The sequence below is a fragment of the Nesoenas mayeri genome, assembly GCF_963082525.1.
Source record: "Nesoenas mayeri genome assembly, chromosome: 1".
In the NCBI taxonomy this organism is placed as follows: Eukaryota; Metazoa; Chordata; class Aves; order Columbiformes; family Columbidae; genus Nesoenas; species Nesoenas mayeri.
Window position 1 is genome coordinate 42598235 of NC_137541.1, and position 27489 is coordinate 42625723.

At 40.8% G+C, this 27489-nt stretch overlaps 1 protein-coding gene across 1 annotated transcript; it reads left to right on the forward strand.

Annotated features, from left to right (window-relative positions):
* Positions 1–1752: 1752 nt before the first annotated feature.
* AGBL3 (AGBL carboxypeptidase 3) lies at positions 1753–27139 on the forward strand (the record flags this gene model as incomplete). The annotated part of the gene is made up of 15 exons (XM_080363412.1): positions 1753–1824; positions 3137–3197; positions 4455–4640; positions 6783–6891; positions 10640–10777; positions 11264–12043; positions 13569–13731; positions 14856–14982; positions 15527–15624; positions 15786–15865; positions 16976–17042; positions 20835–20900; positions 22082–22139; positions 26907–26955; positions 27106–27139. The coding sequence occupies 15 exons, from the start codon at positions 1753–1755 to the stop codon at positions 27137–27139; spliced, it is 2088 nt and encodes a 695-aa protein (XP_080219538.1).
* Positions 27140–27489: the final 350 nt, after the last annotated feature.

Below are 27489 nucleotides of genomic sequence, written 5' to 3' on the forward strand. Positions count from 1 at the left end.
ATCAGGAGCTCAGGCTGGCACCAGCAAGTGACCTGCAGGGCTGTGAAACAAATTTGGCCATGGTCAGCAAAGAGGTTAACCCTTCCTCCCCTGGGCCCTGGGTGGTCTCAGCCCAGGTTCAGGACTGCAGGCACTTCACTGAGCCTTGCATAGAGACATTGCTCTGGAAGCTACTCATTGGGGAGACAGACAGGAATCAGAAAGGCTGAAGAACTATGGCAAGTAAACTAGAAATTAAGAGGGCAGCCTTCACTTAGAGGAGATGCCAAGGAAGAAGGATTCACACAAGTGAATCATGGTGTTTGCAGCCCTACTGTGGCACTGGCAATGGCATCTAAAGCTCAGTGCAACATCCTACAGCCCCTTCTACCTTTCATATGAAAGCAATGCTTTGAAATTATTGTAGCCATAAAACTGAAGTGATAGGGTGATGGCCAGAATGTAACAAGCAACTAGCAAACAGATTACTAAGCAGAACATCTATCCATAAAAGGGCTAATAAAACTGATAAAACTGTGCACAAGGCACCTACGTAACTGTACAATAAGTATGGACAGACTGTGAAATGTCTCCTTCTGTATCTCAGTCCAAGAGAACCCAGAGCAGATGTATCACCTCCTCCGTATGTCAGGTCACGGCTCACGTGTAACTCATCAGAGCTCCCTGCTCATGCTTCCTCAAACTGTAGTTTGAAATTTTCAAGGAGGCGTGGACAGGGACGAATTAAATGAAATCACAGGTTGTTGTTTGAGTTCTGCAAGTAGGCCATAGCAATTTGGCAGACATCAGTTTCCCAGTTCCTGCCCAGACAGAGAAACACGTGCCTATGGGTTTTCCAGAGAGGCTTGACTTACTGCATGGGATGACTGGGAAGCATGAGACACACTGTGCAAGCACAAACATATGTGTGACACAGACAGACAGGAAGCCCAATGCTTGCAGCATCTGCTTAGCACACACCCTCACAGAGCCTGACCAACCTGCCGTGCATTTGTCATTTCTAAAACCAAAAACATGGGTGCATTTCATCCCATCTGACACTTCAGGACACTCGGGAAGTCTAAGCCAGACTAGCAGCTGTCTGGCTGCCATCCCACTGAAGTATAGACCATGGATAGCCAGCATTGCGGTGGGGTGCAGGCATGTGCTTGTGCCCTGTCTCAGCCTTGTGGGAGGCTGAGTGTTTATTCTGGAGAAGCTACTCTTTCACGGGCTAGGTTGCAGGTATTGTAGACTATAGATTGGGACAGGAGAAGGTGTTGCGTTGTTGATGTGGATGAAACTGTATTACTTTATTGCAACGTTTAATGCTGCTTGTGTTCCCTGCGTTAAGGGACAGAGGATTACATGTCACAGGAGAAAAAAAATACCAGTTCTCCCCGCACAGCCCAAGCCAGCAGAGCCTCCAGAAGGGGCAGGGAAGCCGCCGCACAGCTGCCACCACCTGGCACACCACCCTTCTCCGGGACGGCTGCTTGCGGGAACACCGCGGCACGAACCTCTGACTCGACCCTTGCAACGACAGCCGGTGACACCGCGCACCGACCGCCGCTCCCGGCGACATCCCTGCGGCCGCGGCCCCCGTTGCGGGGCCGGCAACGAACTCTCGCGAGAGCGGGGCGGGGGCGCGGGAGCGGTTGCGGCGGCCGCGCTGTCCGGTGCTGCCGGAGGCACCGCGCCCCGCTGCCTGAGCGCCGCGGGCTGAACCCCGAGCGGCCGGCGTCGGGCTCACGGCGGTTCCGCCGCTTCGGGATGGCCTGTCCCGCCGCCTGGGCAGCGGGACGGGACGGGGCGAGCCCCGGCATCAGGGAGGAAGGCAGCTCAGTAAGTCCTCTCAGTGCCTGCTCCCCTCTGGGCGGGTCCCAGATCGTGGGGATATCGGCTGCAGTTCATTAGAAGCAATTGCTTCTTATTCTCATAAAAAACTGAGTAGGCAACCCCAGTGACATTTCCTACAGGCACCTGCCATGCATGGCAGAGCGCACCTGGCTGTAAACTAAATTTGGGGACCTTGATGTATATCACACTACCCAAATCCTTGTCCTGAGAGCTCATCCTGAGCGCTATCCATGTTATTGAGACCAGTATGGCTCTTTGTTACTGAGCAAAATAAAATCCTCTGCCTCCTCTACATGATGATTTTATCTGTGCTTTGGTTTGTGAACTGTTTTCGGTTCTTCACCTGCAAAAATCAAGCTCCTGATCAGCTACTGGACTGGCAGGTTTTTAGAAACCCTGTTTTGTATTTGCAAATATGGTGAACGTAAATAAGAGCAGAATTTTTATACAGGAGCTGAGAGTATTTTTACCAGCTGTGAAATGCATTTGATGTTATCAGCATTTATTCATATTTCAGAAAGGAAATTCACGTTTTAATTGAACATGATGTTAATGAAAGGGGACTAGACTGAAAACCCAGGAAATAAATGTCCTGTGTTAAGCACAGTGAAGGGAACAAGCACTGTTCTCTCAGTGCTGCCTGGCCCATGCGCTTCAAACTTAACCCAGGGTAGTCAGTCACTTTTCACAGCCCACATGCACTTTGGTTGCAGAGTGGTGCTTTTTTTAATTTTTGCCAAGTGTTATGCCTCAGTTCCCTAGGAACACATTCCTCACCTCCCTGTCCTAGTCTTTACTGCTTTGGGATAATTGTGGCATATATCTGGGCTGCCACCAGGGCTGTCCTAGCTGTTCGTTTCCATTGCCTCTCCTGCTCTGACATTAGTAGGCTTGTTTGATGAATTGGATCAGAGGGCTAATTAATGCAGCTGAAAACCAAACTTTTTTTTTTTTTTATATCAGTTTTCTGCTCTAGCTTTTCACACAAGAGTGGGAATACCACAGCTGCACGGGAGAGGCACCGGGGAAACAGGACAAGTGAAAGCACATCTCCTTCGAACAGTGGCCAGGAATAATGGCAGATAACATGACAAGTTCATCCAAATTACTCAGGCTACATAGTAAACCCAAACTGGAAGTTGGACTAGAGGACCTTTGAAGGTCCCTGCCAACCCGAACTATTCTATAAATCTATGAAAACAGAGGCAGCTCTTCTCTCTGAAAATAAACAAGAGCAAGTTGTCCTACTGTGAATTTTTGATTTTATTTTAGTATTTTAATTTCTTATTTTCTTTAGGATGAAGACCTTCTTGACTCATTTGTGACAGAAGACAGTCAGCAGTATGCTGATCTTACAGGTTAGGACCCTTTCAATTATTCTCCTACGTTTTCCCTGTGAGATCACAGGGTGGAAGAAAGTGGAAGGGGAAAGATATTAGTGCTCGCAAAACTGTCAAGCTCTAAACAAAATTGGAGGTACGTCTAGTCACGCTTTATGGTTCTTGACCTAGGTGAGTAATTATCTCAGTCCTATCTCACACCATGCCCTTGATCACCAGTTACTGGTTTGGCATTTTAGTATCCAGGTATCCATTATAGTTAAGTATGAACTAGAGTGTAAAAATGGGTTCAGCAGTTTTGGTTTTAATTCATTTGTTTTTCACATATGTTGTCATCTATACTTGAAAGTAGATTCTTCAAGTGAAGTGCTTTTCCTTATTATGTTATTTTGTTGTAAGAAGTAGATCTAGAAACCAAGTCTAAAGCTGATTAGATTTTTTTTGCTGGTAAAATAAGTCCTGCAGGCTCTGGTATCTGATGCAGACACAAAGAAAATACAAAAAAAAAAATTCCCATGAAAGCAAACTCATCTTTTGGCCGACTTTAAGCAGATAGTAGGGAGGACATGAAATGCTTTGAAAGGGGATCTTTTCATATCTGTGGCAAAGACAAGTAATTAACTCTGGGCAGTGTTGTGGTCAGTGCACAGTACCCACAGTCCCAGACATCCAATTACTAGATTTTTTTCAAAGCCTTATCTCTGCCTGTCATGTTTTCATTCAAGTAGCTTCTCATAACTTTTAAGAAAATTCCTTGCTGACAAGCAAAAACTGCCCCCATCTCCTCCAAATGTTTCTGTTGCTTTACAGAATTCTTGATAGCATCGGATTCTTACCTCTCCTGTCATGCTAGCCAGTACAGTCTTGTTGCATACATTCTATGTGACAAGTTTAGTAGGAATAAGCTTTGTTTGTTATTTGTATATTCTTACACAGTACAGATTTTGAGTTAGGCATTGAGATTGCAGGCCTCACCGTAACACACTAGTAATAAAAGCAGTAATAATAAAAGGTGCCGAGATTTCATGTAGAAACCTAAATAAGCTATTCCCTGATGCAGTTGGATACTTGGCATATTTTGTAGTTTAATTAATTAACTGTTAATTCAATGCTACTTTTAAATTCAGTGTGATTTATAGGGTGGAGCATTAAATTTACATTTCAGTGGAATGTAATTTTATTGTGCCGTTAATTTCACATAGATAATCACTGCCGCCTGTTTCCACTTGGAAGAGCAAGAGAGACTGATGTGAGGGTTCTTTTGCTTTCTTATAGATTCTGTTTGTGCTCATCTTCTTCCAAGGGCAAACCAGATTATGTTATTATCTGACTCTGAGGCAGAGGCACCCCATCCTCAAGAGTCTCAGAATCTGTGTGACTCAGCACCTGCTGGAGACCAGTTTTTCCTGGTGCACTGGCCACACCAATTTGAAGTCATCAAGGACAGAATTGAGCACATTGGTAAGTTATTGTGTTATGCTCAAAATCTTGTGTATGGGCCAAGAGGAAGCACACCTTAAATATAAATAAAGCAAAGAATATATTGTTAGTACAAGTGAAGTAGAATCATAGAATCGTTTAGGTGGGAAAAGACGCTTAAGATCATCAAGTCCCATTGTAAACCTAGCACTGCCAAGTCCACCCCTAAACCATGTCCATAAGTGCCACATCTACACACCTTCTAAACATCTCCAGGGATGGTGACTCAGCCACTTCCCTGGGCAGCCTGTTCCAATGCCTGACAACCCTTTCCATGAAGAAATTTTCCCTAATATCCAATCTAAACATCCCCTGGTGAAACTTGAGGCCATTTTGTCTTGTCTTATGACTGCCTATTGGCAAAAGAGACCAACACCCAGCTCACCACAACCTCCTTTCAGGTAGCTGTAGACAGTGAGAAGGTCTCCCCTCAGCCTCCTTTTCTCCAGGCTAGACAGCCCCAGTTCTCTCACCCTCTCCTCATAAGTCTTGTGGTCTAGATCCTTCACCAACTTTGTTGCCCTTCTCTGAACTCTTTCCAGCACCTCAATGTCTTTCTTGTATTGAGGACCCAAAACTGAACACAATATTTGAGGTGCAACCTCACCAGTGCAGAGTACAGGGGGACAATCACTGCCCTAGTTGTGCTGGCCACACTATTTCTGATGCAAGCCAGGATGCCATTGGCCTTTTTGGCTAATCTTTAGAGAGAAATCATTATTAGTCCAGATCTTCTTGCTAGAGAAAAATAAAAAATGTTAATGCAGTTAAAATTGTTATACATGTGCTTCACTCACACCCTTCTCCTGGGTTCCCCTTCCACTGCTCCTGTAGGTCATAGGTTTTGCTGTAGAGATTTCATTCTGGCAGAGGGGAGGGGTGGTTTGTTGCAAATTGTCAGCTTCTGGAGTCCTTTGCTGGGAGAAATACTATATTTGTACTGATGACTTCTTTTCCTCACTCTAGTATCCAAATAACTCTGGGATCATTTTCATATGTTTGCTAGCTCACTCTTACACCTCTCTCTTTCTTTATCAGTCTTCAGCTCCGTGTTACATCTGAATGTAACATATACAGTGTTATACAGATATTATTTCCTTGTACTCTTTACTACCCCTAAAATGAGTTTCATCTAGCTCTAGGTCTGCATTTCTACTCAGAACAGCTGCTTGTTATTGCTGTCTGTGTAAACCTATGGTTATACTACACAAAGATAAAAGTAAACCAAATTATCCATATATACCTGATCAATTAAAGAAATTGCTGTCACAGTGAAATTAAGTGAAACAAAGCTGCACACAGATAAATAGAAGTTCAAACAGAAGAAACCTGACAAACCTCTGTCCTTAGGCCTTGCAAACTCAGTACAAACCTCATGCCCTGTTACTAGCAATGGCAGTACTATATTTCAGGGCTATATGGTTAAATATGAATGTCAGCTAATAACTGCTTTAATGCAGTCTGTATGAAAGTCATACTGCAAATCTGTTACACGATAGTGAAAACTTGAACAGTCCATGCACTTTACAGATACAACCAATTGCAATTTAGAAGTAATCAGTGAAAATCAAAAATGCACAGAGGTGGGACTGAGCCATTTTTGCCTTTATTCTGTTACCTTTGGAACGAGATCCCATTGTCTTGAATGGAATGGGATAGGACTACTGTATTACAGTAAAGAAAGGTCTACTGTCAGAATCTTTGACATGCCAGGCACATGTCATGCAAGTCACATGGATACACTGCATTATAGCCATGCAGCATCTGCGTGGTCAGCAGTCAGTGACTTCTCTCTGTACTTGGAGCTTCTGTTTTCCTAATGGTACCAGTGCCATCTAATGTTCACCGTTGTCATCCTCACTGATGGTAAGAAAGCTGTACAGGAAACAGAGTTTCCTGAAATAAGAGCATAAACAACACAAAGTTATTCCATGCACAGGTTGTTATGTATTTTTATTCAGTGAAGATTTGTTCACAGATCCAAAAATCAGGTTCAAAAGTCAGCTTCCCTGTTCATTTATGTGCAACTGATATAAATAGGATGAATCACTTTTCAATATGTATTAAAAAGACTCTAATACGATCTTCCTGCTTGTAGTCATCTGTGTGTCTCTTATTTTTCAGACTGGATACCCACTAGCCCTGAGCCATTGTACACTCCAACAGGTTTGGAGGTGACACCACCCTACCAAAATGCTGACAAAGGCACCGTGGTTTATCTGGAAGAAGGTGGGTACACTGAAGAATCTTGCTGTCAGCTGTAGGCAGATGAAGTACCTGCTTTTATATCCTTTAAGAACCTAATTCAAAGCCTGGTGAAATCAATATGATTTTCCATTGTTATTTTAAAGCACTTCAGAATAAATTATTTTCCTATACATAGGGAAGGAAATTAGCTACACAGCTGTCTCATCAGCCATAAATTCTGCTCATAATGTTAATAATCTCAGAAGTTCAACTCAGGTCAAGCCATTGTTCTCAGTGAATTACAGTATGAACAAGCTTAAAATGAGTTTGTTGTTAAAATATGAGTGGAGAACAATAACTTAACAGCCAAAAGAGAAAGCAAAAAAGATGAGAGCTGCATAACTGCAAGAGCAACTCCTGAAGTCTGTGTTGGGAAAATATTTTATTATTCTGTTTGCTATAGTAGTTTTGCCAAGACTTCTAAACAAAATCTGGCCATATTGGATCAGTGCTTGATTACAGGCTTTCAAGTCGGGCAAGGATTAATTAGACAGAATTAAAGGGAGTTAGTTGCCTTATTCAGCCATCACCAGTTGATTATCAGAGTTATTATTTCTGTGTTTGGCAAGTTGATCCAGTTGCCTTGGATGAACTTGGAACTTCTGGCAGTTGTTGATTTTGGACCTGGGATACTTCTATTATAGATAAGAAAGTATGAGAATAGTTTTGTAATGCTAGGATAACTAGATGTGAGCACAAAATTTTCAGAAGCACAAAGCTGAAAGGGATCTGGCAGCCTTCTTGAGGTCAGCATAGTCAGTAAAAGCGTGCAATATACTGAAAAGCACTGGTTCTCTGACGTCATGTTTATTTAGAAATTAGCTACTTCTGCAGTACAAGCATATTACCTGTCACTACCTACTAGTTTCTACATTTGGCGACCAAGAAAACTGGTAACTCCTGTGTGACTAGGAAGGAACCTCTGTCCTCTGCAACTGGATCTTCTAATTTATTGCAATGGATAAGATACTAAGGAACACACTGAATCCCAGCTCCCTGGCTTTTTATAAACAAGGACAGTGATTTCTCATATGTTCCTTTAGTTGCTGTTCTTCAAAAATTCACCTTTCCTTGTCCTTTATTACTGACTCGAACTTCATGCACAGGTGACTGGATGTTCTTATTTCAGCCTGTACATCTCTCCAGCAAAGTGTATATTTTGGTATCATGGTTCTCAGACTTCATAAATGAAACTTGCCAATGGAGGAGGTAAAACCTGCTGCCTTTACATATGTCCAGTTCTCACTCCTGCTCCAGAGTAAGGACGTTGTGCAGGCAGTTACAGGCAGTTTGCAATTCCTGGGCTAGGAAACATCAGGCTGAAGCAGAATGTGAGTGTTTGCTATCGCTGTGAAGACTCTGTGTATAAACATACGGATAGCAATAGTATTTGTTGACTTTGGTGAGTTTTTATGTGGCTGAAAGTGCATGTTCACTACCTTGACTGTGCTGCTTTGCCTCCCAGCCTTGGGTTTGACTGGTAGCAGGACCTGCAGAGAACTTCAGAGCCCTGGAGCCTTTACTTGCTCATCCCTGCTTGCAGCAGGGAGAGTGGACTGCTTGTGCAAACTGGGCTGATGGGCACTGCGGCCAGCTGGGGGACAGGAGCTGGTGGGAGGAGGAGAACCTTGGAGCCCTATGGAGTTCATCGTCTCCTTTCTGTTCCTGGGACAGACACTTCTAGTTTGCTAGCTTTGCCATCTCAGTTACATATAAATAAATTAATTTTTGAAACCTTAAAATCCTCCCTGCAGAGAAGCTCTGTAGGGTAGGACAGGCATCTGCACTTATGCAGATTTATGACCTGACTGCTACAGATTTTGACTGGCGTGTAATGGGCCATTGCATCCTGTGAGAGACGGCAGTGGCACATTCCTAATTCTGACTGAATTTGAGTTTGAATTCAGCAGGAGCTGGGATTTACTGCCTGTCTTGGAACTACCTACTGCTGAGGTCCTACAGGCCCTCCTAAAATCTGGTTTAGGAGAGAAAAATACAATCCAATGGTGACTCCCATGCAGAAACATCAAAATGCCATTATTTTCTTTGTGCATTCTCAGATTTTCTTTGTGCATTTCATTCCATATCATTTGACTGATAGAGAAGTTTCCATAAACAATTTTACTGGATTAACTTCTGAAATATTTTTCTCCCTTGATGTTAAGGAAGAGGAAGGGAAGGGTAGAGAAACTGTGAATGGAATTTAATCTAAACAGAAAGTAATTATTCAAGTAGGTATCCCACCTAGCAAAGCTAATAGCCCTTCTCTAATAAAAACCCCTATGGGTCTGTAGTAACTTCAATCATGAAGAACTATACACTGAATACAGCGTCTTCACATATGGCAACAGTGATTCAAGGAATGAAAAAATGGCTTCTAGGAATCTTGGCTTTACATGACTTCCCTGAGTAGTGCTGTCAGAGCTTTAGAAACACTACAGGAGAGAATAAGACAGACAGACTGCTGCAGGATAAATCTTTAGCACAACTCCACTCAAGCAAGGGCAGACACAACTCTGATATGAACAGGGTCTGCTGTACAGCTTTAGCCCTGTCATGTGGCACAGGGTCAGGAGAATCCACCAGCAAGAACACAGAGAGAAGCAAGAAGACAGGAGCTGAGAAAACAACAGCTTGGTGATCAGTGTCCAGCCACCAGTACAACCCCTTCATTTTGCTAGTTAGAAAGTTATGTAGCAGTGAATTTCACTTCTGGCAGATTAGACAGCCAGTTCAATATTGGCAGTGTGAAACCCACAGTCTCACAGTACACAGTTCCAGCCTGGAATACCTACAGTTTTCATCTGTCGTCCTTTTCCCTGAGCTGGCCCAAACCCAAGCATCAGAGCACAGCTTGTGCTGCTGGCGTTGGCCAGAGTCGCCAGCACGGCTACATGGACTCTGCAGCAGGATGTCCGGGCTCCCAGCTTTCAGCAGAAGAGATGCATCCTCTCTGTTTTGTGGGTACAGTTTAGGGATGACAGGAAGTTTTGATTACCCCAGTTTTCTGCACATTTGTGGCAAAAGCTTTCTGGAACCTAAACAAATTCCCAACCAGAAAAGTAAATTCTTGCTGATGACAGATGCAGAGCTTCTGGTTATTTGATGAACTGTGGTCATTAAGATTGCAATAAAAAGTTGAGTTATACCCTGTGAATGCTTCATCTGAGGAACAGTGAACGAGATAGCAGAACAGATCAAAAGGAGCTACAGGCTCAAACTGCATGCCAAAAGTGATGTGAAAACAACACTTGCAATATAGAAGTGATTGCTGCTGGGTCACGGTGTCATCTTTCTTACTTCTAGATGAGAATAATTGAATACAGGGATTTAAAAACAAAACGATGTCAGGAATTGCCAGCTACATGTGATTTCTGAATAGAGAGGTTGCTCATTTGACTGGTGAAAAGACCTGGGGGAGCTGAGTCGTAGTTGTTCCACCTAACTCAGTTGCTTTGCCTAAGTACAGAATATGAATTGCTCCTTGCTTGTACAGAGAGACACAGGTACCTCCAAAACAGAATCATATCTTAGGCTGACTGAAATCCATAAGATTAAGTGGGTATGGGCAGCAAAATCTTCATATAATTTATTTTATGCTTACTTAAGATATGCTTTGAAATGCAGCTCCATACAGTTGTCTGTTTCTAGAAGGAATTTTCAGAGGGATGCAGGCACTGCCTAAAATGGCTCTGACTGAAATGAAAGACATCTGTTCTGCTCCTTCCCTTAACTAACAAAAACCCCTGCTTTATGTATTCCCAAGTGAGAGGTATCTGTCCCTTGAAGCAGATCGTCCACCAGAAAGAGGACAACACACTGATTTTTGAAGCACGGTTTGAGAGTGGGAATTTGCAGAAGGTGGTCAAAGTGTAAGTTTCTAATATTTTTTTCTTTTATTAAGATGGAGTTACTATCAGAGTTGTTATTATCAGGAGCCTATCAGTTTCTGAGCACAGTGTCTTACTCTAGGTTTATAACTTGTTTTGCATTAATTGAATAATCTTCAAAAGTAGTTTTGGGCAACCTTCATATGAAATGGTCTGATAGCTGCTGCATAATACTGAAGGTTTTCTATAGGTGATAATCACCCACACAAAATCAACACATTTTCTTAAACACAGAAGTCCTAGTTATTACTAAAAGTCCTAATGAAGACGGCAGTGGTGTTATTGACACACTGGGTGCAATTAGACATTTTTCCTGGCAACAGTGTAGACTTTGATTTATGATAACATAAATCAGATTTGCACCTGATTCACTGTGGGATGCTTTTTAATGGCAGTCCGCATTATTTGACACTGCATCATACTGCACTAACCAGCATCACAACTGTTTGTCTTCTTTCTGCCTACCAGCAATGAATTTGAGTACCAGCTGACCCTGCGCGCTGACCTCTACACAAGCAGATACATGCACTGGTACTACTTCCAAGTAAGCAATACGCAGGCAGGGATGCCATATCGCTTCACTATTGTCAACTTTACCAAGCGTAACAGCTTATATAAACGTGGCTTGCGGCCACTGTTGTACTCAGAAGCCGACGCTAAGAAACACAGCGTTGGCTGGCGAAGGACTGGAAATGAAATCAAGTATTACAAAAACAATGCGGGTCAAGGTGAACGTCAGTATTTCTCACTCACTTGGACATTCCAGTTCCCTCATGACCAAGACACTTGCTACTTTGCCCACTGCTATCCTTACACCTACTCCAACCTGCAGGAGTACCTGGTGGCCATCTCTAAAGATCCAGTGAAGTCCAAATTCTGCCAGATTCACATCTTGTGCCATTCATTGGCAGGAAACATAGTGTATGTTTTAACTATCACCAACCCCCCCAAAAGCAGCGAGGGCACCGAGAAGAAGGCTGTGATACTAACTGCGAGGGTGCACCCAGGAGAAACTAATAGTTCCTGGATAATGAAGGGCTTTCTGGATTACATTCTTGGTGATTCAAGCAAAGCTCAACTGTTGCGGGACAATTTTGTCTTCAAAGTGGTACCCATGTTGAACCCAGATGGTGTGATTGTGGGAAATCACCGCTGTTCTTTAGCAGGTCAGGACTTGAACCGCAAATACAGATCTAACATGAAGAAATGTTATCCTTCCATCTGGTATACCCGAAACATGATCAAAAGGTAAACTAATTTTCTTTCCTTTTAGAATAGGTTATTTTCCTTTCCACTGTTTCTTTGTTAGTGTGACTTCTCTGCCCCTTGTTGGTTTGGTGTTGTTTACATCTTTGCGCTGTACCTGAGACTTTTTGACTGTTTTGGTTACATGCAGTTGCATTTCAGAGTGGATTATTTTTTTCTGCAGTATTTTGAGGGTTTTCCTTTAATATCTTTTCTCCATTCCTGGTAATAAGTTATATCTCTAAAGTAAAAGAGTTTTTGTTAAAACATTTTCAGCATATTTCTCCCCACTATCCTCTGCCAAAATCTACTTATCAAATTCCTTATTTCTCTCATTTTTTCTTTTTCTGGCATACAACCACATGCCAGAATGAAGTTACATTCAGAACAGAACCCAGATGTCCATTTGACAGCAAAGATTGCCAAGTTTGCTGTATGTTTTGATACAAATATATTTTATTTCTTATGGAGACTTCCAGTCATAGAGACATTGATACTCTGGATAAAAAAATAAATCTTTAGGTATTAAACTAAATCTTCAACTAGTAAACTAAATCCTTCTGTAACAAATTAACACAAACAAGATTCTTCTGCAGAACACCAGTGTCAGAATTATTTCATTTAATGTTTTTCATCTAGTTACAGGCTATTTTAAGTAAGATCTGTATTCTTTCAAATGAATGTTTTGGCATGTAGATCCCCAGCTTAGAGGGGATGAGCACTGTCCCTTGCATTTTCCATTAGAATTCCTTTCTTACTGCATGAAGACAGCCTGCAGTTGTGAGTGCCCTGTAATCAATATTAATTATGTCTGCTGAATTGCTACTGACCTTCAGCCTCGTGTTCAGCTACTGTCAGCTGAGACATTTATTACTGCCTCCTTCTTAGTTCCACCATGGATTTCCAACTCCTGCCTGGACTAAAGCCAGTGACAAGCTGTGCTACCATCACATCGTTCCTGTAGATCTCTGCTTTGACACAAATTGGGCATTGGGGTTGCTAAACCCCAATTTGTCTACCTCTGAATTTTCTTTCAAAACCTAGTTAAGCAATAATACATTGTAGAATCTTGACACATCATAAAAAAATATGTCTCCAGTTCGATAAAGGAAAGAGTATTCACTGCCATTTATGCTTCAGTCTTGTAAGTGTATACAGCATGTGTTATTCAACACATGTACAATAGTGAAAGAGCAGCAGATAAGAGTAGCTGGATTCAGCTGTACAATGTGCTCGTTTACGCATCTACCAAGCTGGATGTACATAACTGAGCCTGAGAGTGAGAACAAACACATGGACAAAGGCTGATGATCCATATACTCGTATGTTATTTCTGTGCAGTGATAAGTGTTTTATTCTGAAAGGAAATGAGCAGTTTGGCTATAATCTAGCACACTAAGGGTTTAACTTAGAGCTCAAAATACGAAGCGTATTGATTTCTTTCTCCTTAGGTTACACTCACTTCTGAGGTGGAAAAAAACCAAACAAACACTTTTAATAGAGTATTCTATGTCATACCGTATTACAGAGTGATGGAGGAACGTGAGGTTTTTCTGTATTGTGACATCCATGGCCACAACATGAAAAAAAATGTCTTCATGTATGGCTGTGAGAGAAAGCAGCAAGTAAAAACACCATACCGGAATCCACGTGTCTTCCCACTCTTCCTGAGCAAGAGCTGCCCAGATAAGGTAAGCAATTGTCTGGCTAGAAACTTACCTAAAAGTTAAAGCACCACCTGTGACCGCTGATTTTTTCTAAGGTACCACCTTTACTAAAAGACTGCATTCCACCCAGTAAAATTACCTTCAGTTGACTAAAACTAGAAATTGTAGGAATATGAAATTTTAACTCCTTTGAAATTACAGCTCTCTAAAAATGCTGAATTGGGACATAAAGTTAGCATTTTTTAAAGATTTTTTAAAAGGATGAAAAAAAGTGAATATCAAAGTAATTTTAAAAAACGTGAATATCAAAGCAACATTGTTTTAACAATGCCAGAAACTAACATTAAATATTGTGTACTCATATATCAAATGCAGCTTTAAAATATATTGCAGAATTAAAAACAAACAAGTAAAAAAATAAGAAACTAAAGAATAAACATATTTCTCCAAATTGAACCTTTTTGAAAGCTTCTGTTGAAAATTATGTCAAAATCACCAGATTTGTTAAAGATATTTCAATTAGGGAAAAAACCAAAAGTTCGGTAGGAAATGGCAGGTTTTAAATATGTCATTTTCCAGCAAAATCTAACTGCAGGAAGCTTCTTTTGAAGCAGAAAAGTTGCAAAGGCTCAAGAATGAAACAACACACAAACTACCCTACTAGATGTCGTTGCATACTTGCAGCTAATACTGTTTTCCTCAGATATCAATAATGAGGTGGTTGTGAGCTCCAAATCAGTTGCATCAAAGTGTTGGTCTATTAACTTATGAGATAAAAGCTATTCCAACTTTTTAGTAAATATGCATGTTGGTATATAGCAGGATTCGTGGTAGCTCAGTTGGTCGGCTGTCTATATAGGATTGTTTAGAAACAGTAAGTGCAGCCATATAAAAAAATTACTTGCAGATGTCTCAGAAATCCTTAAAGTAAAATAAATATTTAATCAAAGGGCTATTATTTTACCTACATCTCCGTTGTATGAGTAATAACAGTATGCTCTGACATAGGTTGTGCAATTATTCAAGTAGACTGAAAACTCACGATTATTTACCCAGTAGATAAGATTTTAAAAAGCTTGCACGGTTAGAGTGAAATTATTGCATCTTCCTATTTACTTCAAAGGCTGATGCTGTACTTGTCTTTTAAGTTCTCATTCCCAGACTGCCGTTTCAGAGTACGAAAGAACAAAGAAGGCACAGGTCGAGTGGTAATGTGGAAGATGGGCATCAACAACAGCTACACTTTGGAAGCCTCTCTTTGTGGCTCTAAGTTGGGTGAGACATTTCCCTGTAGCTATTTGTTAGGAATCATCAAACAAGACCTTTATTTTTGTTTTTTCATGGAAAATGGTAGCTTGAGCTACCATCCCCTGCTTGATGTTCTATCTTACTGGGTAGAAATTAATGATGATTTAAGATAAGAGTTGGAAAAAAACAGTAAAACTAGGGCATTCATCTCACAGCCCTTCAGGCCACCACTAGCATTATTGCGTACGTATCATGAAACAATATTAGTAGAGTGCAAACTAAAAGCAGTAACTGAAGACAGCTGTATTTTTACGAGATTTTTTAATAGAGATCAGTTAACTATGCATTATAGTTAACCCTCTCTGAGTGGATAGATTTGTTCATATAGGCAGAATACTGATATATAATACCATCTGTGTAAAACTCCAGCAGTCATAGACCTGTCCATCATCTGTCAGTGAAAGATGATGTGAGTTTGCAGTCAGCCACCATCCTAACATATCACAGATACCTAGCAGTCTGCAGGACGACTGACATTTTCATTTCTGTCTTGCTTCTATTGATGCTGCAGGCTACAGACGAAGAGCCCATTTTGATGTGAAAGACTTGGAGTCAATAGGACAGCATTTCTGTGATGCTCTCTTGGACTACTATCTTCATAGCAAGGAGGTAAGGAACGTCTTCCCTAGGCCTTTTCTCCTGCCTCAGTTGATCCTACTGTGAGAAAACATAATAATCCATAGGGTTATAGCAATAACACATTTGATAATGGCTTTCTTTAGGCAGTAAATTAAATGTGTCGTGCTTCTTGTTATTATCTGTGCCTGAAGGAATACGAGAAATTACTGAAAGAGCAAGCCAGGATGAACTCCAAGGTCCCGAATTCTGATGTGTTAGACTGCGATTCCAGGTAACTTCAGATATGCCACAATTTATTTTTTGTTCTCTGCACCTCATAAATAGTGCCTGAGTAAATGTTAGAAAAGTTACTAAAATCAGATTTTTAATAGTCACACTCCTTAATTTAGCAGTCCGTAAAAGATTGCATACAAATCTTATAACCAAACCTTAATAGCCATTTCATTGGAAGCAGAGCTCTGTATTTCCCCCAGGTGGCCTTTCAGGGAAGAAATGAAACTGAATGGGCACAGATCTTGGCCTATTGCATCGCTTAAATCAATCTCCTTTTTTTCAGCCTTACATTTTGCAGAGTAAGCCAGCCACAATATAAAGTATATTGTTTTGGTTTTGTGTAAACCTAATTTTGTTAACTATGGAAGATGTTAGTCTGATTCCATTCAGCCAAAGGAGTTAAGTTTAGGGTAATTTATAGCAGTGCAAGAATCTATACACTGACCACAGGATACACGTATTAAACATGATCAGTTCCTCCTGTGCTAGTGCAGACTGAGTGACTGCAAGATCCATTGTCCAAGTGGTTTATGAGAGGTGGGCATTTATGTTTGAACAGCTCTGGCCCTATGGTCATTTATTAGGGAATAAAACTTTTGTACATTTCTTTTTTGGGGAAACATTAAAAGCTTGGCTCTATCTCATCAAACTTTAAGGGCCCAGAGTATAGAAATCAAAAGCTTCACAACTGGTGCTAAGCTGCAAAGACATAAAGACACAAAAGATCTTAATGCATCATCAGCAGTAGGAGAAGGATCGCTGGGAACAAAGACAATGGTGTTCTGTGAAAGTATTTGGGAGGAGAAAGGCGTATGAAGCAGAACTAAAAGAAACCTATGTAGAAGCAGGAGATGCAATCTGCATAGGTCGCACCTCTTGCAGTAACCAAGTTTTCCTAAGATGATGATGCCCACTTTTTTCAGGTTAGCTATAGATCTATAAAATTAAAATGTGGATCTGGAAGACAGGCACGTGAAAAACACATTTACATCTCTACTGCTAGGGTTACTACAGAAAACACTTGCTAATGGTTGGGATGAATGCTGCAAAATACTGTTTGCAATAACCAAATCTGGAAATTAAACAAAATAATGCTCATGTTTCACAGCAGTCAAAGTTCTGACAGCCCAGACTCCAGTGATCTTGCTGCACACCAGCTAAAACTGGGTACTAAGGTATGCTATGACTTTTTCTTGTCTGTTTACATCTCTGTCCTGAATGCCACTGGGAAAGAATCACTAGAGTTTAACAGTCTCTGTTTTGAAGAACCTTCGGATTAAGTCAGTCAGAGTAGTAATTAACAAACCAATAGCCCGTAGAGATACAGTCCAAACAAACAGCTCAGCGCAATACTATTAACTTACCCTATAGCTTAACCCAGATTGTCCAGAAGGTGGTGGGTTTGTTCCAAAAGAGGGTGGCTTTCTACCTGTCAGGTTCTGCGGTACAGCTGAGTCATCAGACATAGGGTCAGGGTGAGGAGGAGGAGGGCACCAGCTTTAAGGACAAGAAGTATGGTACCCATGTATAGGGGTGTCAGCCATACATTCAGGTACCCAGCACAGAGTGTTCAGGAGTTGTGTTCTCCTCTCACAGATGCAGGCAAGTCATCACACTGGTGCTAAGTGCTGTCAACATCAGACTGCCCCACTGCCTACTTCTAATCTCACAAATGTAGCCCAAGATTTCACAAAGTGCTTTCACTGGGGGGCAATGAGACATTTTATTTTCCTGAAACCTGTATTTCCTTGTTTTGCTGAAAAGAGGGGGTTGAAACATGGGGTTTTGTCCTTACTTGGTGTTTATTTCTTTGATGCCTGTGATTACCATAATATTACTCAAGATGTTTCCTGTAGATAAGCAAAACAAACTTTTGTGAGGGCATTACTTTTTGAAAGCTTGTGGATGGATTTTAGCCAACAATAATAGTTCTGTAAATTGTTGCTTCCTGTTTATGACATAAATGCAGTAAATAAACAACAGTAAAAGCAGAAACTAGTACAAAAACTGTGTACTAATAGTGTGTAAAACTGAGTAACAATTTGCAAAACATGCAGATAATAATTTCAGGTGACTGGGCTGGTTGACGAATTTCATGATTTGGAGTTTTAGATCTAGTTTCAGACATGATAGTTTGAAATATATTGTAGACAGATAAGCTCTGGTGAGTGCACTTGTGGTGAGGGAAACTGCCACAGATCACTTTATGTGCTCTGCCCCTCCCTGGAGGCATTTGTCCCTGGAGAACTTATATGGAGAACACATATTTGTGCAAAGTCCAATAGTTCCACTTAGTCCCACTGTCATCCAGAGTTTAAGCAAAGCTGTGGGGTTTTGTACTTAAGTAAGGTGAAGTCCAGACAGGTTTTCCACTCATTCAAGTGGATTTGCTGGCTATAAAATAAATAGATAGATAGATAGATAGATGGATAGATAGATAGATAGATAATCATGAAAACTTTAGAATGAAAATGGTAAATGGACTGCAAAGTTATCAGCATTTTCTTGTTAACACCAAGTATCTTGGGTCTTTTAGTACTTCTCAGCCTGTCATGCTTTCTTGCCACATGTTGTCTCGCCTGGCTGGCAGTGTGCCTGTGCATGGGGGTGTGACATGGGGCTGGAAGCACTATGGACTAGCAACTTGAGAAAAAAATACCTAAAAGTTCAGGCCTTTCCACTTTGTTTGCTTAAAATAGCCTTATTTGTGTCAAAACACTCAACATGCCAGTCGGTGGGTTTTTCTGACCTCCATAAGAACCATTTCCATATGGTCTGTAAATGGTACATAAAGGCAAGACAGGGTTCACCTGTTGCCTGTGATTAAGCTCTAGATCGAGCAGGCTGCCACATAACTCTCATTCATAACTGCTTATTGCAAAACATCTGTGAATGGTATTCATCCCAGGGATTGGGATTAAAGGCCATATAATGAGGTGTGTCCTTCATGACATGGGAGATGTGGAATTATCCTTTTTGATAATTGTGATTTCAGGGGACTTTCAGATTCAGCAAAAGAATGGGAGGGGTGTAACAGTGCTTTAAATAAACAAAGTCCAAATAAACACAGAAGACCACTACAGAAAGTTAGGGTATTGTTTCTTGTCCATTTAGTTTAGTCTTTAAAACTGGTGACTTGCTTGGGAATATACATAAAAGAAACAACCAAGAAAAAGGAAGGGCAGGGATGCCTTCCTAGAAACACTTGAGTCGTACAGAACCCACACAAGAGCATTTGTTAAAACTTAATTACTTCAGGAACTGTACTAAGTAATGAATTAGCACATTTCTCATCCCGATAGACTTTTCACATTTTGTGAGGAGCCATTTAACAACCATTTTCTGTCCTCCCTTGTCTCCTCCTGCCACGTTCCTTTCTGTGTATTCCTTCCAGCTATATACCTCAAATGTTCAGTCCCTGCCATAACCTGTTTTAACACACTAAACTGATAGGAAGCAAACACACCAATAAGAATGAGATTGTTCTCTGGTGGGTTCGTGAGTTAAATCACCTCACACAAGGTTTTGCTTGAGCATCAGAGCCAGTTTAAGGGATGGAGGAAAACACTAGTTAGGAGCGGGGACCAAAGTGCCAGAGTTTGGACTAGGGGAGGCAGGACAAAGGAAACTTTGTCCTTCAGTAGCAGGAAATCCTTAGAGGGTCTCATTGGTCTACGAAACCACAGCTTTAGGTGATTATTCAAACTTCTCTGTTTTAAAAGTGACTGTTCTGTAGAAACTAGTTACTAATTTAATAAACAATAAAGAGGAGTCTTCTCCAGCAGAGATTCCTCTGGCTACAGAGCCCATCCCATCATGTGCCTGTCTTAGGAGAGGATGAGCATGTTCAAGACTGAACACAGCTTTGGCTACCTAAGAGCTGGATTCTGTAAGGCTATGCCTGCCAATAGCTGTAAACACCAGTATACATTGCAAATTTTTTAGTGAAGCAGAGCCTCACCAGGTCCTGTTCTGTAATTTCTGTGCCAAAACGTAGGCAAAAACATATTTCATGCAATAAAATTGTATTAATTTTATTCATACATTTTTCATGCAATGGATTAAAACTCTTTTGCTGGATGTATACTGGCAGCAAAAGCCGTCAGAGTGATACTGTAACTGTGTAAAGAAAATAGCAACAGTTTATTAAATGAGTTTGAAAGAGCTGTACAACAATTCCTGAAAGAAGATTCTTTCTTCTGTTCTTTTCATGATTATGTGTGTCTTTCCCATATGAAGCTACTTCAGTGACTAAGGTTATTAGATCAAAAGACTTAGCAAAATTCCTGTTGTTCTTGATGGAAGTTCTTAAAGGTATTTGAAAAAGGTGAATAGCAAGGAATATCACAGGTATGGTACAGTTTTTGACAGAAATTCATAGAACTGTATGTACCCCTCAATAGCACTTTACTGATCAGCCTAGGAAACACTGTGGCCCTCAAATGTAGAATAAGAACACTCTGACTGTTGCCTAGAGAAAGCAAACTGTCATTTGGAAAGAAGAAGTCACATTCATAGTTTGATGGATAATATTCTTTTTATGTGCATAAACATTATAATCCTGGCTGCTTTATTAATGCTTTCATTGGTTCAATAGGTAGACCAGTGCTTCCAAGCTATTTGTATTTTATGCTAATCTTTGTTTTCAGAAGCTCCAACATCAGAAAAACAGAGCAGTGGCAATTAATACTACTGAGAAAGCATGGCTATCCAGGTTCCCAGACTAAAAATAAACAAGCCATATTGAGTAGGAAGCAAGGTCTCTCATCAGTATATGTTTGTATCCAGGTTCATAAATATTTGCTGAACAGAACAGCAAAAAGAATTCAGTCTTGAGCAGCTTGCTTACATGTGTTCCTTCTGGCATTGTGATTATCATGTTTATTTGCACTGTTGTTGTTTTTTTTTCTTTGTAACTGTAATATTCCCTCATGAATCAAAATGGTTACATACTATTTTCTGTGCAGAAAAAAACGAAAACATCAAGACACTTTCACAGCAGTGCTAAGGCCAGAAGTCATGAAAGCAAACATGTGAGTATTTTTCATCCTGGTAGAAACATATTGTGGTCTTTTTCTGACCAGAGACTGATATATGACGACTTAGTTCAACCACTGTAACTTTAGACAGTTTTGTCACCAAAAGCTGCTGACCTAGAATGCCCATTGGTCTTTATTGTCTATTTCATCTTTCAATTAATTATCAAGACCAATAAGTCTGGGGCAGGAAAAAATGGTAAAATTATGTCTCATTAATTTATTATTTGATACATTTAGATCTTTCTGTGAAAGAATATGCCTTGGAGCTGGAGATTATACTGGCTCTTCTTCAGTCTCCAAAACTACTAACACCGCATTCCCTCAGCTGGACCTATTTCATCCAGTTTCATCGAACAAGATTTTTACCAAGTCCATTAAAACATTTTCAGTTGTGTTTTCCAATCTAGTCGAGTGCTGTGAAAAGAAGAGAAAGGAAAAAGTCACAGGACATTCTAGGGAAACAGGCGATAAATTTTTTTAATTAACTTTGGGATCATTACCAAGCCCCACCTCCAAAATACTTGTACTGGCAATTTTTTAAAGCTGCATCGTGCCCCTTCCTAGCATTTAGAGTGTGCGATTTGGTACTCAGCATTAGCTAGCCTTGCAGCAACCATGGGATTAAGTTTACTAAAGGGTCATTGTCAGAATAGTTGCTATAAGATCTAATCTTTTTTAAAAACATCACATCTCCATTATTGCTGTTCAGCATCCTACATAATTCTTTAAACAACGTGAGCCTTGTCGTAACTGAAAAACACTTAAAAATCATAGGTGAAGATAATGTAGTCTTATGTTCTGTTCCTATTTTCATGAAATGGAATTTAATTTAAATATTTTTATAATGCTGAGCACCCAGTAGCTTGCAAAGTGAACATAAGTTGCTGAGTTTTCTGAGCTTTTGGAAATCAGGCTGAATACTGAATGCCTGGCTTGCCTTCTGCTTGGGAGAAAAAAGAAAAGGAAACAAACAAATGATAACAAAAGCCCAGCCTTTACATGTTCACTCCTTTTCCACTAGTTATTTAATCTGTACCACACTTTCCGTGTCCTAATCCGGTGTACGCTCCTTGAACAAGCCATGAAGTGGCTGACTGTTAACACCTTTTTGTCAAGCAGTCCTTGGAAACTTAGTAAGATTAATAGTTCATTTGTGTTTCTATTCTGTTTCACAGACCGCAGGCATTGAAACTCAACATAAGATATTCCAGGTACCTGACTCAAAGAAAAAAGGTAAATATTATATGTTTGTTTAATTCTTTAAAACCCAATAAGCCATTTCTTTTCTATAATCTCAAACTTCAGTAAAGATTCTGTTCCAAAAAGATAAGTACAGTGTTCTTTGTCTGGGTTTTCACTCAGTCTCAGCGTTTGGAAGAGCTAATTTTTCTTTAGTTTTAACTGTCTTCATCATATAATTACACTCTGCTTTACTGATTGGAACAGGCTCACTGGAGGAAAACGGAACCCAAGGCAAATTCCAGAGAGATTAAAAAATATTTGCTCCTATTGGCAGTAGGGTACATGCATTTATAATAATGTGCTCAGTCCAGAGAAAACGGAGGAGAAAACATTGATTGAAGTCAAACAAGGCAGACCGAATCCTATGGAATTAACCAGAACATTTTGGTTGCATTAGAAACAAAATGAAGGAAGCGAATGTGGAGGCTAAGGAAACAGAACTGGAGAACTTGTGTCATTGCAAGCACTAAAAATCTGGGAAAGATTTAGGTGTCAAAGTGAACAAGTAGCTCAACATGAGTTGTTATGCTCTGCCATAAGAACAAATACAGTTCTTGCCTTCATGAAAAGAGGAGGGAAAAGCTATCTTGACTTTTTTGTAGAACTTCTCTGAGACTAATACTGAATTATTTGACTACTTCTGGTGTCATCATTTTAAAGACTTTTTTTAAAAGAATAGTGCAAAAGAGAACCTCTGAAATTATTTAAGAACCAGAGACAATCTCTTGTCATGACGCTTAGGAGAGTTCAGCCACTTCATGATGGATAGAGACTTTATGGGATGAAAATTGTCTCCTAAAATATAAATATAAGCACATTCTTCAGTACAGCAGCTGAAAGTAGCAGAGACAGCCTTAGTCAATAACAAAAAAAGCATGAGAAGCTATGACTGCAGTTGATAAGAGATAAATTTGCATTAGAAATAAGAGATGCACATTTTATCAGGGATTCAGAACACCTACTATTGCGAACTCCACCTGTGATGGGTTTTCTGTCTCACTTTGGTCAAACATACAGTCTACAACAGCATTCACAGAAAATGGAATGAAATTGTTAGCCTATTTTTCGTGGTAAGTGAAACAAATTATGAGATAACCTGTGGTTCTTTCAGGCCTTAAAGATCTGGTTTTTTATAAACTTTAAATTTTTGACATTAAAACAGAACAGGCTTCTTACAGGAACACAGAGTTTATTGAATTCAGGAATTTAAAGATAGGGTTTGGTAGAGTTTTTGGTAGGCTTTTAGTTGAAAACATTGGCGTGAACAGAGTACTGAGAAACAATGGAATTTGTTATGCTTAGTGTCAAACTTTGTGGCTTTGCAGATACCCACAAAGCCGTGAAACAGCCTGCCATCAAGCATGCAAAGTCGACAGCTTAATGTATGAGGAAAATAGCAAAGTAAAAATGTCCTGAATACAAAGCTGCCTGCCCTTACCTCGCAGTGCCATAAGTGAGCATTCATTGGTTTTAGCCATTGATATTATTTATTCCAATAAACACTTGTGAGCAGTGTTAATTACAGCATTGTGTCAGTTCTTAAAAATTCTTACAGCTCATATTTTGCAAAGCTGATAATACATTTCTCTTCAGTTCTGACCTCTCCTACACAGTTAAACAAGCCCCATTAAATATTCCGGGAATTACAAAAAAGAAAGAAAAAAAAAGTTCTTCTCATTGAAATAAGAGCTTTAAAATCTTTTCCAGATGTCATGTCAGCAAATTATACAGAACAGTACTTCAGCTGTTATTTTCATGAGCAGAGATCTAGCATTCCTCAGTTAGGAACAGATGAGAAATATTAAAATAGTCATACCTATTATCTGGTTTTATATAAATCTGTGGTGTTTATGGATTCATAGGGAGCTATCACAGACCAGTTAAACAGAGGAACATGAGAACAACTTACTTATTCTCCGCCTACATTGAGGATACTGGAATTAATTCTCGGGAAGATCCTTATTCATGTGATTTTCACACTTTGGATGCTGAAAATCTAACAATGTCATGCTGTAGTTGTATGTTTTAGTAATGACTTTGTGCTTGGTTCTGAATTCCTATCTTATTTTTCTCAGACGTACTCAGAGATATTCTGCCTTACAGCTATTTTGGTTTTGCCTTGGAGAACTTAACTGAAGGAGAAAAAAGCCGGGGGGTATGGTAGCTGGAAAACTAACAGATAAATATTTGGTTTGCGAAAGGGTTTGTGGGAAGGATGTGCCTGTGATAGGTGAGGACTGGATTCATTGACTGAGAGGATGCTGTGTTATTAATGTATTTTTAAACCTGCGCAAATATAGCTGGAAGATTTCCCTGTTTTGTTTTATTTTCCCCTCCTTACTTTATCTTGGCCAGGTGGGTTAAATATTACTGATGACATTCAGTATCAACCATATAAAGCATCTCTTCGCTTAGAATAAAAGGACCTTCAAAATGCTGTAACTGTTCGTTGTGTCCAAGGGATGTGCCTCCCTGTGCGCTGTCAAACCCAGTTCATCTCACCCCTTGATCGTGGACCTTACCCGGTAGTTTCCTGCCTCCCCAGACCCTGCAGGTGAGGTATTTGCAGTGTAGGACTAACTTGGTCCAGGGCCAGCTGGTAGGATGCATCTGCCAGGTCAGGTCATGCTGAGGGACCAAGGCTGGGGCTGCGGCAGTGATTTGGCCACTTAGAGAGATGCGGTCTTCACCTGCCATCAGTGCCAGGGCCGTGTCTGCCACACCAGCAACGTGCTGGAGATCTACGTCTTGAGAGAGAGAAGATACATGAGACACCTGCAGTGTGGAGGCAGAGATGAAGTTAAAAGTGCCTCCCCCTCTGCCAGCCTCTGAGCTTGGGCACAGATAATTACAGATGTAATTGGTTTCTGTGGGACAGATGTTCTAGTTAAGTACAGTTTAATACACTTTAAGTACAGTAAAGTCTAGTACGTTTAAATGTTATGACTGATGAGGGCTTGCCTGTGAAAGAGAATGCATTTTTAAATGTTTTTGCAATCTTGAGTGACTTTAAAGCACGTTCTTCCCCAGTTGCAGCTGTTTGTTCCTAGCTATGGTGTACCATACCCAAGGGTAAAAATGTAATAGATCACATTCTTCTAGGCTTTCCTGGAATTGATGTTTCTTAGAGGAAGGAAATAAAAAATCCTGCCTCTTTATATTTTGTTCCTGTGTTTTTAGATGTGGGCTGGAGTACTATCCCACAGCCTGTTAAAAACAACAACAACAACAACAACAACAAAATACCAAAAAATCCAAAAGCAAACACAAACAAACAAACAAAAAACCAACACCTTACATCCCCCCCTTTTCTCCCTCCAACTGCTCTTCCAGAGATGTCTCATCAGAAGGGTGTGTAGTGAAGGCAGGTGCTGTACATGTACCTGAGAGGAAACAATTTCTAGCCCAAAGGTTGCTGTCACTCGGGTATTTTTACCTCACCTGCACTGGGCACCTGTTGAGCTGCTGCCTGAATGCTGTGGCACCACCACTCCAGAGGCTGCCACACTACTTAACATACAGCGGTATAGCTTCCCTGGGTGCTGGAGCTGCTCTTGCCCCAGGCACCTTGTTCTTAGCAACGCAGCCAGGCAGCCGTGAGCACTGCTAGCTCAGCAGCTCATGAGTGTATATCACCTGTCAAGGTCAGTGGGTGGCACCAACTCTTCTTCTCTCCCACTCCCACCCATGTTGCTTGAGTAGTGAGGCTTGACATAGTATTCATGCTCTGGAGATGTTTGGAGGTGATTGTTCCACTCTGCTCTGCAGTGGTGCGGCCTCACCTGGAACATTGGGTGCAGTTCTGGACGCCACAGGATAAAAAGGATATAAAGCTACTGGAGAGTGTCCAGAAAAGGGTTATGAAGTTGATGAAGGGTTTGGAGAGGAAGCCATATGAGGAGCAGCTAAAGTCACTTGTTTTTTCCAGCCTGGAGGAAACTGAGAGAAGACCTCATCATGATCTACAGCTTCCTCACAAAGGGAGGAGGAGGGATAAGCGCCAAACTCTTCTCTTTGACAACCAATGACAGAACCCACAGGAGGAGGTTTAGGTTGGACATGAGGAGAAGGTTCTTCACCCAAAGGGTGCTGGGGCGCTGGAACAGGCTTCCCAGGGAGGTGTCATGGCCCCAAACCTGATAGAGTTCAAGAAGAGACTGGACAACAGCCTCAGACACACGGTGTGAACTGTGGGGTTGTCATGTGCAGGGACAGGAGTTGGACTTGATGATCCTTGTGGTCCCTTCCAAATCAGGACATTCTGTGATTCTATGACTCTAGTCCAGTGTCATTTGAATGTCAAATGCAGACGCTAGGATTAAGAACATGTTCTTCAACAGAGCCGTATGCTTTGCAAAGCAAAATAATCATGTTGCCTTTGGCACCTTTGCTTCCTGATTTTATGCACAGTGGAGCTACCCAGAGTAACTTTATCTTAAAATATCCCTTATTAGACAATAGATGAAGAAGGGGAGGTGAGCATGTGGGTTGGAATCTGCTCAATATGAACAAAGTCTTAATCCCCACAACTAGTCATCTGAGTAAATGGATTGATGTCCAGCAATGTCTGCTTATTGTAACTCTACTTACTGTAATTCTACTATTGTTACAGCAAGCAGAGTTACAGTAACTGTATCAGCCTCCCCCAGTTATTGAGCCTGAACTGGCCAAGACAGAATTTGGATGTTTCATTGTGTTGATTTTTTTAAGGGATCTGATACGTACTTTCAATACGTTTCTTTTTTCTACTTTTTACAGTAAAATTGCCAATTACAGCCTCTGCCAAACAAGTAGGAGAGTATTTCAGGTAGGAGATTATTATATTTTACAGGTTTCTAGCTTTTTTCACAAAGCAGGAGTTAAACAATGATCCCAGCCTGATTTCTTTACAAATCATCTCTCCTCCTTTTTATGCTCCTCTGATATTGTGCTTCATTATTCTTCATTCATGAACTAGACAGCTGTCCTTGGCCACTACATCCCATGGTTGAGACTGCAGTGGAAGCTGACAGAAAAGCAGAGAATCCTCTTTCCTCCATCTCATCTGGAGCACAGACCCCCTCCTTCAGCCCATAGCTGCAGCTGCTTTCCCAGCTTTGCTGGACTCACCAGCACACAGGCACCAATCTGGTGCTTTTCTGGAGGAAGGGATGATTGCTGCTACCTTGGGAGGGAGGGAGAAAATTGGGCCATGCAGCTACTAAGAAATAGAGCAGAGGTGTGAAAATAAAGGCCAAGATAGGCTTGGTGGCACAGACACTCCAAAACACAAATTGACTAGTTTAGAGTGGCTATATATCTTAAAATTACAGTATTGGCATTGTGCTGGTGCATAGCTCAT